This window comes from Schistocerca serialis, chromosome 9 (genome assembly GCF_023864345.2).
Source record: "Schistocerca serialis cubense isolate TAMUIC-IGC-003099 chromosome 9, iqSchSeri2.2, whole genome shotgun sequence".
Lineage (NCBI taxonomy): Eukaryota > Metazoa > Arthropoda > Insecta > Orthoptera > Acrididae > Schistocerca > Schistocerca serialis.
Window position 1 is genome coordinate 244,118,610 of NC_064646.1, and position 17,010 is coordinate 244,135,619.

Here is a 17,010-nt window from a genome sequence, read left to right on the forward strand (position 1 = left end):
TCATACGATCCTAGAGCGAGGCAGCAAAGCCAACTGAAACGCAAAATTGTTGAGTACTTACACGACCGCTGTGCTTGAAAATCAGTAACGCAGCAGTAACAGTTCACTGGTACTAAAATTCCGTCAGAATTTTAAATAAGTTTTGAAGAACCAGTTACTTCTGGTCGAAACCAAAATCTTTATCATTGATACAGACGCGTGTGACGTTGGTAGCACTGTAGCCACACTGGGTAAGGTTAAAAGTGAATGTGAGTACACAGTTCATCGAAGTTGCGCTGTCAGAAGCAGGTGTTCATAAGAGAGGCGGAAGACGCCTGAACATGCGTGTGTTTACCGCATCGTTTAGCTGATTTTTACCAAACGTACAAAATGAAACAACAGTGAGTGAGTGAATATTTCCGTGTTCTTCGAATATACGATCACGTCATCGACCGCACTCATGGATAAATCAAAAATGAATTCACGGAACCCGTTTCTGCGTCCATGGATGGAAAATAATGGTGCAGCTGCCGCAGCTGCGGCTGGGAGCATGGGTTTGAAGGGAATCATTGCAGGTTAGCAGCTATTTACTGCACGATATTTGGAACGCTCACTTCAGTAGCAGTGGTGTGAATGAATAATAGCGTTCAGTGTTTATTACAAGCACAAGAGTGTGAAGCGGGGGGCGGGGACCTCTTTATAAAATTAGGCGTATTTTATACAATTCGCGTTTTTCAGGTAGTTGAAACTCTTTCTGAATGTTTTTAATTGGATTGTTTTTGCAGGTGGAATTACGGGTGGCATAGAAATCTGTATTACTTTTCCGACAGAGTACGTAAAAACCCAGTTACAGCTGGATGAGAAAGGTGCTACAAAACAGTATTCAGGAATATTTGACTGTGTTAAAAAGACTGTGCGGAGTCATGGTTTTTTCGGACTCTACCGTGGTCTCAGTGTGCTTCTTTATGGCTCCATTCCAAAATCTGCTGTACGGTGAGCAATATATGTTGTGAAGTATTACCGTGATCGAGCGTGTCATAGCAGTATCAATACAATAATTGGTCAGTAGTGTAATTGGTTTGCGTTTCTTCTCAATATTACAACTTTGTTAATAAATTGTTACTAGTATGATAATTGACTTTCATAGTAATACTTTTGTAATCTTACAGCTGTTACTGCTATTGACAGTGCTGTCACCCTATAGCAGTACTTATATGTTAATAAAAGGGCTGTATTTACACAACTTGTGTTCTGATGTAAATGTTGCTCAGTAATTCTGCTCTTGTAAATGTGAATTGTAACTTAACAAACTCTTTCCTTCTTAATTTGTTTAATTTTGAGATACTATTTATCATCTCCAAAATCCTTTTTTTAAAACTAAATTTTTATCTTTGTGAACTTGTTTCATTTGTGTGCTCTTACTGTCTTCTCAATGATATCATAACAGTATCTATAAACTGTCTTAAAATTATCATTCACAATTTGTTCTTTTCCTGATCAGTTTGTGTTTGCCAACGTATCTCATGTGAAGTAAAAGCTCTAAATCCTATTAAACTGAAACACGTTTTAACTTCATTATAATCTTCAATCAACCCATTTCTTAGATGAATTACAAATAGGGAATGTCATAACATATACTATTACATGTGTTGCAATGTTTCGTATGTTTGTCTCAGTACTTTCCAACAAACTGGTAACCTTACCACTGCAGCCTAAATTGCTAAGATCACTATGTTGATATTGGTAGATGCAAATTTCGTATAAAGTGTGCTATTAGAACCCCCTCCCCCCTCGCATAATATCTTGGTTGTGGTGACAGACTGGTCTGTAGCACTGCCCAAAGTCTAGGTTAAGTCGGAAGGTGACAGTTTAGTTGTGAGTTGGTGGTTATGGTAATTAACTGACAGGTAGCAAAGCCTAATGTTTACATCTGCAACATACTGAAAAATGCAAGGGGAGCCCAGTACATAAACTTTTACCAAAATTTCTTGCTACTTTTGTTCTAGGCAAGTCACTGATCATTACCTGTTGACAAAATGACTGACAAGAAATAAAATGTGTTCTAATAAAAATGTCATTGTAGTAATACTGATATTGTTTACCAAGCCTGTAGAAACAACGTCATTATAGCCACCCCTATCATGTGCTTAACAAAACCATGTAACTTAAAATCTCTCGTTTTTTCCCTACATTTCATTACTATTAAACACTTTATAACAAACAGGCCCAAAACCTTAACACTACTGGCAAAGCGGCTAATATTTTAAGATTTTAAGTTTATCTGTTCAACATTGTTAAGATGGTATGGAAGTGTTTGCTAAACATGGCTTTTAACAAAATAAGCTTTATATACAGGCTTCTTCCCTCTTGCTATTGTCTTTGTATTTCATTCACAGATAAATGCAGAAATGAACAAAAATAATAATAACAGTATATACCATGGTTTAATCTCAGTTGTTTATTTTTATTAAATTACAAAATAGATAAGTTCACAAATTTGTTTATTGTATTTCTTATTATATTTTAGAGCATTTTATTAGCAGACTATTTCTGTCTTACTTTTATAGCTATTATGAAGCTTCTCTCAGCATGTTAAATACAACCTAGTAATTAAACTGTAACTCATAGCATTATCAGTTGACCCAAAAATATCACATTTCTTGTCTTTCTTTTACTCACATTAAATACAGGTTTGGCACATTTGAATCTATTAAGAAGCGCATGGTTGACGCAGATGGAAATCTTTCTCCAAGCCGCAGACTTCTTTGTGGGCTCGGAGCTGGTGTAGGTGAGGCAGTTCTTGCTGTAACACCTATGGAAACTGTTAAGGTGAAATTCATCAATGATCAACGCTCTGCCAACCCAAAATTTCGAGGGTTTTTTCATGGAGTGGCAGTAATAGTCAGAGAACAAGGTAGGTACAACTTTGACACTGTTTTACACACTTTGACCCTCAATTGGTAAACAAATCTCAATTAAATTTTTGCTCCAAGCTTACTTTTACACATCACAGTATTTTTGTTGTCATGTAATCATGTTTCAGTCTCAGAATATAAGTGCATCTCAGTCTGCAATGTATTTGCTGCTACTTCAGTTGCTGATTTTGTCCAGTACATTTATAAGAATGTTATTTTATCCATGTTGGTTCTTGTCAAGCTCTGTGGCCTTTATTCAATTGAGGATTGTTGCGAGGGACTACAACCAGCCACGCATACTTTTGAGAAGCATTATTTAATTACCATAAATGGTTTTGGACCATTATGTCCATCTTCAGAGAGCCACACATGTTGCAGTACATTATCACATTTGCCAGTAGTATTCATCTGTTCCTGCACTACACAAAGACGACAAATAATGAGGCACTACGAAAACCTATGACATACTGCTGACGGTTCTGACACTGTGTTAAAGCAAGTGTTTCCATCTGGAGATGGACACAATGGAGCATAACCATCATGGTAATAAAATATAGCTCCTTAAAAGTGCATGAGGCTGGTTGTAATATCCCTCTGCAAACAAGTGTAAGAAGTTATTTCAACAGATCTTTCTTGAAATTTCTTTTGTATGGTAAGTTTAACAAGTGATGCGTTCAGTTACAACAGTAATAATTGCAAAAAGAAATATAATTGTTTGATTAATCTAGCACTTACTTGCTCACTTCCCCAACTGTAACTTAAAACACTTGCTTGCTAATTCAGTAATAATTTGTCAAGTATTAAAATGTTCCTTAAAGTCCATACCTTTGTCTGACAGAATTGTACACAAAACTCGACTGGGAAAGGAGGGCAGCGACACACATTAAGAGTTGATAGCCAACCTAAAAATAAACATTAATGTATGTCATGTTCCTTAAAGACATGGAAGACATGACATCAGCTCTTTTTATGAAGAGCTAAGGACTATATTTTGTCTATGAAGACCAACAATTTTTCTCCACCCATTTCTTTCCCCCCTCCTGAGTAGGCTTCTACAAGGGTAATTTGTGTATTGATTTCAGGTACAATTCCTGCTGATGTTTCTCTGTTTCCAACATTTTTTATGTTGTTGTTGAAAGAGAGATTATGTGGACACTATGACAGAGTGTAAACAAACAAGAACTTTGACTGGCCATAGGAAGAGGAGTGGTGTGAGGAACAAGCCCTGTGTCATTCCCACATGGTTGGAAGCCTATGTCCATATACTGGTGGTCAAAGGGATTGCTAACTCCTCCTTGTGTTGTAAGGGTTGCACTCAAACCCCGCCATGGATCAGGATTCGTATCTTCATTCATTTCGGGAAAAAAAGGCAGCACACAACACAAAGTATTTGGTGATGGCTACAGTACAGTTGTTTGCTGCGATAGGCAGTGTTTTGAATGTGGTAGTTCTGGCCTGACTTTTGCTGGTATCTTAAGCAACCATAGATAAAACCACCTCCCCCACCATTCAAATACTGCCACAGTGTAGTGTACACATAGTAATCTTACTTGATATAAACAAGCATTTTCATTGTAAGAAGATGGCATAAATAATATGACAGGATTTATTGGATACAGTCTGTCAAGTTTTCCAAAGTGTAATCTTCACAGGTCATCAGCAAGTGCTACTTCTCTTCAGGGCTGCCACAAGTTTCCCCAAGTGAAATTCCCTGATTTACAGACAAGTTTTAACATTTTTCCCTAGCAGATTTATATCTCAATGGTAGGTAAAGACACAAATTCACAAAAATATGTAAGGACTTAAGTATTTCTAAATGTGTGAGCAAAAATCTTCAGTACTAACATCAAAATCTTTTGTAATGCACTGCTTTAGATGGAGAAAGCAAGCTTAATGGATGTATGTTTCATGAGACCACCGATGTTATTTTATTTCAATAAAACTGAACACATTTGGTGACAAAAATACACATTTTGTTGGAGTTGCAAGACATTTAAAAAAACATCACTGACTTTGGATGTAACCTCAGAAAGAATTAGGTTTCTTGAAAGACGTGTATATGGCACCGAAGAGTTGTGTAAACTGACACTGTAGGTGACTGCCAATAAAATGTTGGTTCTGCTATGTTCGTTATTGGTGGTTCTTACCCCTTTGTGTTATGTCTATTATTTTACATGTATTGTATGGTTTTTCATTCAAGAAATAAGTGAGTACATGGCTTACAAACTGCCACAATTTTCTCCTTCTTATTGTCCCATACTTTTTAATATATCAACTATTTCCAAAGTGCCAAAATGTACTAGAATAAATAAAATGTCTACAAAATGCCACACCATACTAGGTACTTGCGATGAGACAGTCGCAATTCCTGAAATCCATCACCCGTGTCCTCTGGCCTTCTGAGGAGCACCACAGTCCTGGGTCCAGTGATAAACCACGAAAATCTGTCGCATAACACCACACACTAACAGACCTCGCCTGAGGGCAGATCAGTGAGACTAGATCTGATGGGCAGTGCCCGGACATTAGTGGGAAATGATGGGCTCTTCAGATCAGCAGGTGTGATCCATTACAGATACCTGCAAAAATGGCCAGTGGTTTTGGCACATCATGGAAATCCACTCGTGTGGCCAGCTATTCTACTAATGAGGATAGGTAGCAACTCACTGTAAAGATGATCGCTGAGCCACAGACAGGCACATAGAAAAGACAATCACACTCATACAACTACACTCCTGGAAATGGAAAAAAGAACACATTGACACCGGTGTGTCAGACCCACCATACTTGCTCCGGACACTGCGAGAGGGCTGTACAAGCAATGATCACACGCACGGCACAGCGGACACACCAGGAACCGCGGTGTTGGCCGTCGAATGGCGCTAGCTGCGCAGCATTTGTGCACCGCCGCCGTCAGTGTCAGCCAGTTTGCCGTGGCATACGGAGCTCCATCGCAGTCTTTAACACTGGTAGCATGCCGCGACAGCGTGGACGTGAACCGTATGTGCAGTTGACGGACTTTGAGCGAGGGCGTATAGTGGGCATGCGGGAGGCCGGGTGGACGTACCGCCGAATTGCTCAACACGTGGGGCGTGAGGTCCCCACAGTACATCGATGTTGTCGCCAGTGGTCGGCGGAAGGTGCGCGTACCCGTCGACCTGGGACCGGACCGCAGCGACGCACGGATGCACGCCAAGACCGTAGGATCCTACGCAGTGCCGTAGGGGACCGCACCGCCACTTCCCAGCAAATTAGGGACACTGTTGCTCCTGGGGTATCGGCGAAGACCATTCGCAACCGTCTCCATGAAGCTGGGCTACGGTCCCGCACACCGTTAGGCCGTCTTCCGCTCATGCCCCAACATCGTGCAGCCCGCCTCCAGTGGTGTCACGACAGGCGAGAATGGAGGGACGAATGGAGACGTGTCGTCTTCAGCAATGAGAGTCGCTTCTGCCTTGGTGCCAATGATGGTCGTATGCATGTTTGGCGCGTGCAGGTGAGCGCCACAATCAGGACTGCATACGACCGAGGCACACAGGGCCAACACCCGGCATCATGGTGTGGGGAACGATCTCCTACACTGGCCGTACACCACTGGTGATCATCGAGGGGACACTGAATAGTGCACGGTACATCCAAACCGTCATCGAACCCATCATTCTACCATTCCTAGACCGGCAAGGGAACTTGCTGTTCCAACAGGACAATGCACGTCCGCATGTACCCCGTGCCACCCAACGTGCTCTAGAAGGTGTAAGTCAACTACCCTGGCCAGCAAGATCTCCGGATCTGTCCCCCATTGAGCATGTTTGGGACTGGATGAAGCGTCGTCTCACGCGGTCTGCACGTCCAGCACGAACGCTGGTCCAACTGAGGCGCCAGGTGGAAATGGCATGGCAAGCCGTTCCACAGGACTACTTCCAGCATCTCTACGATCGTCTCTATGGGAGAATAGCAGCCTGTATTGCTGCGAAAGGTGGATATACACTGTACTAGTGCCGACATTGTGCATGCTCTGTTGCCTGTGGTTCTGTCAGTGTGATCATGTGATGTATCTGACCCCAGGAATGTGTCAATAAAGTTTCCCCTTCCTGGGACAATGAATTCACGGTGTTCTTATTTCAATTTCCAGGAGTGTAAATTTTTGGCCATAGCCTTTGTCAAAAAATGACAGAGGCCCCCCCCCCCCCCCCCCCCCCCACACACACACACACACAAAACCGCCATCTCCGGCCACTGCGTCAACAGCCTCTGAGAATCAGATCCAAACAAACCACTCAAGTTACCGGTTTGGAGACGTTCTTAATAAACCAAAAGCTACTTCTCAGGACAATATGGACTCCCACAATTTCTTAATGACTATAGTAGATGGAAAAATTCATTTTCCGTACATTTCCTTTAAGATATTTCTACTAAACACATCACTGCATTCGGTGATTTGAATATACTTGCATAGAATTATTTAAAGCAGGCAATATAAATTGGGTGCTAATGAGTTAAGTTCTCTTAGCTGTAACAATAAAGCCTTTAAAAATATTAAACCACTCAGTTCACTTCGTACTATTTCAGGTTTTCGAGGAGTCTATCAGGGTGTAACAGCAACAATCATGAAGCAAGGCAGCAATCAGGCAATCCGCTTCTTTGTTATGGAAACTTTAAAAGACTGGTATCGAAAGGGTGATCCCAAACAGCCTGTTCCAAAACTACTCACAGGTCTATTTGGGGCAATAGCTGGTGCTGCCTCTGTCTTCGGAAACACACCTATTGATGTTGTCAAAACAAGAATGCAAGTAAGTAACGTTGTACTTCACAGTACTTGTAACAATGGGTTCAAGTTTTCATCATGTAGGTTTCTATAGTTTATGACATGAACAAATTTCTCAGGTACAAGTTATTTATTAAGACACATATCGTGTTGATCTTATTAGTCTAGTTACGCCAAAGATAACAACCTAAAAAGTACAAAACAGTTATGTAACAAAGGCTGGAGGTTGGAAATAAACATCTAATCTTACATTCATTATTCCAAACCTGGATGGAAATGGGAAAACGAGAGAAAGAAAAAATATGATTCAGTCTGAATACCCTCCCTTTCAATACGAGGGGCATTCAGTAAGTAATGTAACACTTTTTTTGTGAAAGAAGGTTGGTTTTATTCAGGGTTCCAACACACCTTAATATTCCCTACTCTTCTGGCTACAAAATCCTATTTTTCAACATAATCTCCATTCAATGTGACAGCCTCATGCCACCGTACTGGGAGGGCCTGTATGCCTGCTGGTCAACGTTGAAGTCAACATCTTGCTGGATCAACACTCTCTCCACGATCCACATACTGCATCCCGTGTGTGCATCCTTCATTGAGCCAAATTTGTTTGAAATTTTGTGCTGAAGTCATTTCTTCTATTTCCTGGGTGTTAGCACAGTACACTTCCTAGCTGATCACTGCACATTGAGGGAGGGCATCAAACAGAATAACTCCTTCTGAGTCCAGAAGACCATCACCATGACTTTACCAGCAGGGGTGTGGCTTTGAACATTTTCTTCAGAGGAGAAGTGGTGTGGTGCCTTTCCGTGGTTTGATATTGTGTTTCCAGTTCAAAGTGATGAACCTATGTTTCATATCCTGTCACAGTGTTCAACCAAAAAATTTCATGATCAACCGTGAAACCACACATGCAGTGCTGCCCGCCAATCATTCATTGCTTCTGTTAGGTGGCGATGAACTCAGTAGGTGCACACACCTTTTCCACAATGTCACACAACAAACTCCACATTTTTTCAAATGAGACAAAAATGGTTGCATTGCTTATTGAATGCACTTTATACTTACCTGACACTTAAAATAATGTCAAAGGTTTCTTACACAAGAAAGACATTTCTTATGTATTAGTATAATCAGTAGGTTGAGTAACAGTATGTTGAAACTGTTTGCCAACTGGGACTGATCAACATCTAATGTAAGCTGTCTTCTTCCATCTGAATAGTCCATATACACCTAACTGATAGATAAAGCTTTAATATGTTAATAACTCTGCTCTCTTTGTATAAATTACTGTTACATGAACTCGCTGCAGTCTTGTGCTCAGAAGGCATGAAATAAATGTGCAGGGAACGTCCTTTCTTAGTCTCTGTGAACGTCTTGGGCTGTGAACAGTCTAAGATGACTGAACATTCATAAGAGGGATAAGAAAAATATCGTCATTATATCCAGTTTTCAGTTAGGCTTCCTTATCTGTTTGAATTTCAAGTAGACTTCAACTTATCTTTCCAACTCTTCTTGGGGTATTCAACTTTAACCCCCTTGAAGTGTATATTTGTACATTAATTCAGGCATCTGTTCATCTTAATATAACGAATATTTTCTCAGATATGTCCTGGAGTTCAGGGCCGATTTCACTATTCTTGATCTGATATACTAGCTTATAACCAGCTAGTTGTCTTAGGAGTCTCATTTCTGCTGCTTCACTCGTCCTCTGTTGACTTATGGTTGAAGTCTAATTCTCTGACCAATACATTAGAACTGGTACTGCCATCACATTAGAAAATTTTAATAGTCTCTTTCTTAACCTTTTTGAGAAGAGTGCTATTTATCGTACCAACCAACTGTTGAAATTTTTGCACTTTATATTCTTGATCATTTAATGCAGTGTATGAGATAGCATAGTTATTTAAAAGTATGTGGTTTATCATCAATTATTTTTGCTCTTAAATGCTCCTAACCATGGAATGTCGTTAACTTAGTTTTATCTTTTAGATATTGTCATACCAAATTGCTATCTGTAATTTATCATGAGAGTCTGCCAAGATTATTTGATCATCAGCAAACAGAAATGTATTTATCACTGTATTATTAGGTTTATAGTAGTGCACTATTTTATTCTGCCATGTCTTTATGACACTGTGTATATATTAAATAATGGGTTCAATTTTAGTGTTCGATTCCACTTTTCAGCTTTGAGTGGTGACGTCATACCTAAGGCAGAGGTGCTACATAGAGGCAGTCTGTGAAAGAAACTCATCGTATTCGCAAAGAAATGAATGTAGCATATGATAAAGTTATGATCACAGTTCACGTGATTAATTACTTAACCACAGATTATATCAAAAAGAATTGAAGGCAACAAAAATAAATAAGAACAGAAAAGGAAAGCATACTCGTGTGAAATAAATTATTATTGTTATTTTATGCGAGTAAAAAAAGGACAGAGAACCTTTAAATCCATTACAGTATAGTGCATGATGAGGTCATTATATTGTAAAATAGTGTTGATTTTTGATAATGATTGAATCTCATAGGACTAGTACACAAGTAATGAATATTCACAAAAGTAGGGCCTAAGAAATATTGGAAACGGTAACTGTAACTAAGCTATATAGGTCACTTTTAGTTACTGACTCCAACCACTCCATGGTAAATTATTCAGTTTGTTTTTCCAGCAGGCATGTGCACTTTCTGCATTTAATCAGTAACTAGAATTGACCTATATAGGTAAACGGTAGTTACCAATTCCAACCATTCCACAGTTTATTATTTAGACCATTTTCACAATAAGTGTGTGCCCTTAAGTGTTACAGAATTTCTACATTTGGTATTATTCTCTTCACTACTGTGAAAAAGAGAAAAATTTATTGTCTGTACCTAAAATATTTGTTACTTTTTTCTAGTAGTTCTGAGATCAGTAAGAAATTTAGAAATCCTTCAAAAACCTAGTCTACAGATTTACTGCATGAAGTCTAAAATTATCAACCATTGTATAATTGGAATCAATAACTAGGACAGGCCATTTAGGTAGGTTAATTCTAGTTACCGATTGCAATCATTCAGTGTTTTGTTTGTTAGATCGTGCACTAAAATGTTGGCTAATAGGATTTCTGCACTTGTAATAGCTCGCTGAACTACTGCAAAAAAGTTACTAATACTGAAATAGGCAACTGAAATTTACCTGTACAGGTAAATTCTTCTTACCGATTTCAATTTTTGTTGATTCACCACAGTAGTTTCCGAGAGCAATTACAAATTTAAAAATGCTGTTATGTTTTAGTGCATACAACTCTTGCAAAAATAATTTGCATATGGATCATGCAGTGTTTGGAATCGGTAACTATAATTTACCTACACAGGCTAATTCTAGTTATCAGTTCCACTATTCATTACTTTTTGTGGATTTTTGTTAGTTGTGTACTGACTTTCCTTTTAGTATTTAGTGTGTCGGGTTCACATTTCATGCCTTTGTTTCATATTTGTTATACATTTCATTTTCCTGTTTTCTTTTACATTTTAGTTTCTCACCACCCAAAATCCCAACTTTCCTGTGCTACTCCCATTAGATTCAATAATTAATAGTAAAATTAAAATATTTTGTAATAGTATGACCTCAACATGTGCTTTACTATAATGCAATTTAAAGGTCTTCTGCACTTTTTGACTTTCATAAATTATGAGAATAATTCTTATCACATATGAAAATTTGATTTTTTATTATTGTTCTTATTTATTTACATTATCTTCAATTCGTTTCAATATACTTGTTGACGGAGTAAGTAACTGTGTGAAATGTGATAGTAATTTTATCGCATGCTACATTCATTTGTTTGCGAGTATGATCTGTTGCTTTCGTAGATTACTTATACGAGTATCTTTGTATTAGGTACGATGTCACCGCTAAAAGCAGAGTGGAATCGTACACTAGATAAAGGATACCCACCTTAATTCTTGGCTGGTGGTTCTCACAAATTGACTTCCTTTTTGTACTTCAATTTTGTTGTATGTATACGTACTCTGAATTATACTTACTGTACCATTCTTTTCTAAAATTTCTCATAATGTAACTTGACTTTATCAAAGGTTTTCACATAGTCAATAAAGGCTAGGTACAGGTGATGATTCCATGCAGAGTGTTTTTCAATTATTTGGAGACTGGAAATACACTCTATAAGCAAGGTCGTCCCATAAAAAAAACACTTTCTGTTCATCTGTAAGAAATGTTTATGACAGTATCTTCATTTGTTCTTAATCTCTCTCTCTCTCTCTCTCTCTCTCTCTCACACACACACACACACAGACAGACAGACAGACAGACAGACAGACAGACAGAGACAGAGAGAGAGAGAGAGAGAGAGAGAGAGAGAGAGAGAGAGACTAGTACACATGCCTAATATCGTATAGAGCCCTCATGAGCAAGCAGATGTGCCGTAACACGACATGACATGGACTCGACTAATGTCTGAAGTAGTGTTGGAGGGAACTGACACCATGAATCCTGCAGGGCTGTCCATAAATCTGTAAGAGTACCAGGTGGTGAAGATCTCTTCTGAACGGTACATTGCAAGGCATCCCAAATATGTTCAGTAATGTTCATGTCTGGGGAGTTTGGTGGCAGCAGAAGGATTTAAACTCAGAAGAGTGTTCCTGGATCCACTCTGTAGCAATTCTCGACATGTGAAGGGTGTTGCATTGTCTTGCTGGAATTGCCGAAGTCCATCAGATGCACAATGGACATGAATGGACAAGTGATCAAACAGGATGCTTACATACTTGTCACCTGTCAAGAGTCATTTCTAGATGTATAAGGGGTCCCATATCATTCCAACTGCACACCGTTACAGTGTGTCCACCAGCTTGAAGAGTCCCCTGCTGACATGCAGGGTCCATGGATTCATGATATTGTCTCTATACCTGTACACATCCATCCACTTGATACAATTTTAAACGAGACCCATAAGACCAGGCAACGTGTCTAATGTCAATGTTGACAGGCCCAGATGAGGCATAAAGCTTTCTGTCATGCCGTCATCAAGGGTACACAAGTGGGCCTTTGGCTCTGAAAATCCATATCAATGCTGTTTTGGTGAATGGTTCACAAAATGACACTTGCTGATGGCTCAGCATTGAAATCTGCAGCAATTTGCAGAAGGGTTGCGCTTCTGTCACATTGAACATTCAATCGTCATTGGTCCTGTTCTTGCAGGAGATTTGAGGTTTTAGTGGATTCCTGATATTCACGGTACATTTGTGAAATGGTCGTATGGGAAAATCCCCACTTCATCGCTACCCTGGAGATGCTGTGTCCCATCACTTGTGCACCGACTGCAACACCACTTTCAAACTCACTTAAATCTCAATAACCTGCCGCTGTAGCAGCAGTAACCAATCTAACAACAGTACCAGACAACTGTCTTAGAAAAATGTAATGAATTGAGGGAATTTTTTTTTGTCAGAATTTTCATAGAAATAACGAAAAGTGGGAAGTGGACATATACGGTATCGAACGGAATAGCATGATAATTTCTTCATGTACAGGTCTGCAGCCTCAATATATCATCTAAATGATGGAATCATTTTAATCGCCATAGGCTGTCAGTTTTATTCCTTTAACACACCATGTTTGTAAATTACAATATTGGCAAGTTTTAGCCTTAAGTCATTATCAAAACTTTGGTACTGGTAATTTGTGTGTCACATCTGAAATTGTTCTTTCTTCGTATATGGGGCAGACACACAGATATATGTTGAATGTTACAGATGCAGAACATGCGGCAACCAAAAAGCATACTATTTGATTGATGCATGTTTCCTGAAATTTGTAACAGTTATATGTATGTATGAGTGCAGAAAAAAAATAGTATGCTGCTAAATGAATGCCTACATGATGTGCAAGACCAATCTGTAACATTCGACATGTGTATGTGAGGGAATGTGTCTGTCCCCACATAACACGGAACATTTATATCATAGATTTGATAATGGCCTAGGGCCAAAACTGGCTAGTAATGAAAATTATATGCAAGGTGCATTAAAGGAATAAACCTGACTTGGTACCATCATTTATAACATGGTGAGGCTTAGTTTTCAAAATAAATTAATAATAATTGTTATCATGGTATTCTGTTGTTATCATTATTTTACTTTAAAGAAATCAGGGTAATTAAGAAAAACTTAAGTAAAAAGCTTAACTACAGATTTGAGGGAAAACTGAAATATTTCACAAACAGCTGCTGATACCTATGTAAATAAAGTGTCAAAAAGTTCATCTCTTTTAGGCCTATTGTTGTGCACATGAAAATTTGTATTGGTGAGATATTTAAGTGTCAAAGTGGCTTCCTTGCAACCAAGTACTACATTTAGAACATTTCCGAAACATAAGATGCTAGGAAGGCAATTTTATAAACATCTCTATGGTAACACCTCAATGAGGCCTCAACTCCAGAGATGACTACTGTTTTTCCTGCAGCCATTAGCACTTAAGAGTTGAGCTGGCAACAGCACTGCTGGCTGTCGGTGATCTTCTTATGCCTTCTCAACGATAGTGTGTCAATGACGCTGGGTACAAGTGGAAAATCTTCCAACAACACTGAAGGAAGAGAAGCATGTAAGGAGGATCCAGAATGGAAAAGGGAGAAAATTCTTTGTAGGAATTGACACTACTGACGAAGTCTTTTCATGTTTGCGGTCACCGAATGTTTCCACATTTTTTTTTTTTTTATGATGTGCAGATAATAAAATGATTCATAAGCTGTTGGTAGATAACCAGATGATGATGGAAAATTATGCAAAAGATGCATCTGTTTCTTTTTGGATGATACTGAAGAAGACTGACTATTTTATGATTGCAAATATTGTCGTCAAAGAGTAGGCATGTTTGAGAGGCCCTCCACTGTTTGACGTAGAGCAGCACCTTAGAATGGAAGAACTTCCTACAACTATAATTGAACTGCTCTTTGACAGTGACAATGAAGGGTGACTTTTCAAGAGCTTTTGCCGATGAAAGAAAGTACACAATTTCAAAGCACTGAAAAGTGTGTAATATGTTTTATTTCTTACTTTTATCTAAATGATTTCACAAAACACTTGACCATTTCATATTCAAATATTCCTTTGTTTAACAGTGGGATAGCAACTACAGTTTGCCAACCTTATTCATTCATTCAGCTGTCAGTGTGCATTTTTCTTGTGTTTCCATTAGTTTAATATTAATACAGCAAATGGGCAAGTAACATTACACCAGGTACCTGGACTGTATGCTGACGCAGGAGAGTTAAAGTCAGTTTTGTGCTAAATTTTTCACAATGACATGTTGAACAGGACATGGATTACTGAATTAAAAAAGGATGCTATTTAAAAAGAAACTGTACTGGTGTTCGTGTTTTGTAATGAACAAAGTTACAAGAAAGACAGTCACTTTGGTTAGTGTCCCTCTCATAGCTAAACAACATTTGATTGATGCATTTTTTATTTTGCTTCTGGACAAAAAGTTACTTGGGGTGGTCAAGAGAAATGGGACACCCTGTATAGTCCCAGGAATTTGAATCAACTAGGACAAAAAGTGACACGGTACATATATATGTAACATGAGAACTCAAATGGTTCACAGACATGTTCATTTCCAGTGAGATTACAACAGAAATCCTAAGACATTCAACCTGGCAGCCACTTGAAAAAATATGCCTTATTCCCCCCCCCCCCCCCAAATCATCAGAAAATAGAAAATTCTACGTATCTGTTTCCAGGTTGGGTTATATAACTAGTACATCACATTACATTTAATATCCTGATGTACAATGTAGATGACATTAGACTAAGAAAAGCATGCACAGAATTTGTAATTCTTTTTGCATTATCTGAGAATGTAACAGGAAAAACCCATACTGTGTGTGTGTGTGTGTGTGTGTGTGTGTGTGTGTGTGTGTGTGTGTGTGTGTATATATATATATATATATATATATATATATATATATATATATATATATATACCTAAAAACAAAGATGATGTGACTTACCAAACGAAAGCGCTGGCACGTCGATAGACAATATATAGTACAGCCGGCCAAGGACTATAGATGTATCACCCTGCTGTCAGTCTAATCATTCTCTGCCACAAAACTGTCTACTTATGCTGTTGTTATACTCCTTTTCACAGAAGATGAGAAAAGGGATGTCAATAACTGTCAACCTGTTTCACTTCTGACATCATTTTCCAAGTTTTTTGAGGTGTTGATGTACTCTAGAACAGTATCGCACCTGAGCAACAATAATATCCTCAATAAACCATAGTTTGGGTTTCAGAAGGTTTGTCCTACTGAGAATGCCATTTACATGTTCACTCATAAATTTTACAAGCATTAAGTAATAATAGAGTGATGGATGTAATTTTCTGCAACCTATCCAAGACATTTGACTGTGTGAATCTCAGTATTCTCCTAGATAAGTTGAAGTTTCATGGGATTAATGGCATAGCCAACCAATGGATAGTATCATACCTAACCAAAAGAATGCAGGAAGTTGTTCTAACAAGGGAACCTCCCCATCGCACCCCCCTCAGATTTAGTTGTAAATGGGCACAGTGGATAGGCCTTGAAAAACTGAACACAGATCAATCGAGAAAACAGGAAGAAGCTGTGTGGAACTATGAAAAAAATAAGCAAAATATACGAACTGAGTAGTCCATGTGCAAGATAGGTAACAATCAAGGATAATGTAAGCTCAGGAGCGCCGTGGTCCCGTGGTTAGCATGAGTAGCTGCGGAAAAAGAGGTCCTTGGTTCCAGTCTTCCCTCGAGTGAAAAGGTTACTTTCTTTATTTTCGCAAAGTTATTACTTGTCCGTTCGTTCATTGACGTCTCAGTTCACTGTAATAAGTTTAGTGTCTGTGTTTTGCGACCGCACCGCAAAATCGTGCGATTAGTAGACGAAAGGACGTGCCTCTCCAATGGGAACCGAAAACATTTGATCGCAAGGTCATAGGTCAACCGATTCCTCCACAGGAAAATACGTCTGATATATTCTACAGGGTGTTACAAAAAGGTATGGCCAAACTTTCAGGAAACATTCCTCACACACAAATAAAGAAAAGGTGTTATGTGGACACGTGTCCGGAAACGCTTAATTTCCATGTTAGAGCTCATTTTAGTTTCATCAGTATGTACTGTACTTCCTCGACTCACTGCCGGTTGGCCCAGTTGAAGGAAGGTAATGTTGACTTCGGTGCTTGTGTTGATATGCGACTCATTGCTCTACAGTACTAGCATCAAGCACATCAGTACGTAGCATCAACAGCTTAGTGTTCATCACGAATGTGGTTTTGCAGTCAGTGCAATGTTTGCAAATGCGGAGTTGG

General features: G+C 38.9%; 1 protein-coding gene across 1 annotated transcript in view; it reads left to right on the forward strand.

Annotated features, from left to right (window-relative positions):
- Positions 1-227: 227 nt before the first annotated feature.
- LOC126419933 (putative tricarboxylate transport protein, mitochondrial) overlaps positions 228-17,010 on the forward strand; it is a 36,793-nt gene continuing 20,010 nt past the window's right edge. Inside the window, exons 1-4 of the mRNA XM_050087226.1 lie at positions 228-554; positions 765-972; positions 2,670-2,893; positions 7,464-7,684. Of these exons, the coding sequence (XP_049943183.1) occupies positions 440-554; positions 765-972; positions 2,670-2,893; positions 7,464-7,684 (768 nt within the window). The 5' untranslated portion in view covers positions 228-439. The remainder of the gene's footprint in view (positions 555-764; positions 973-2,669; positions 2,894-7,463; positions 7,685-17,010) is intronic.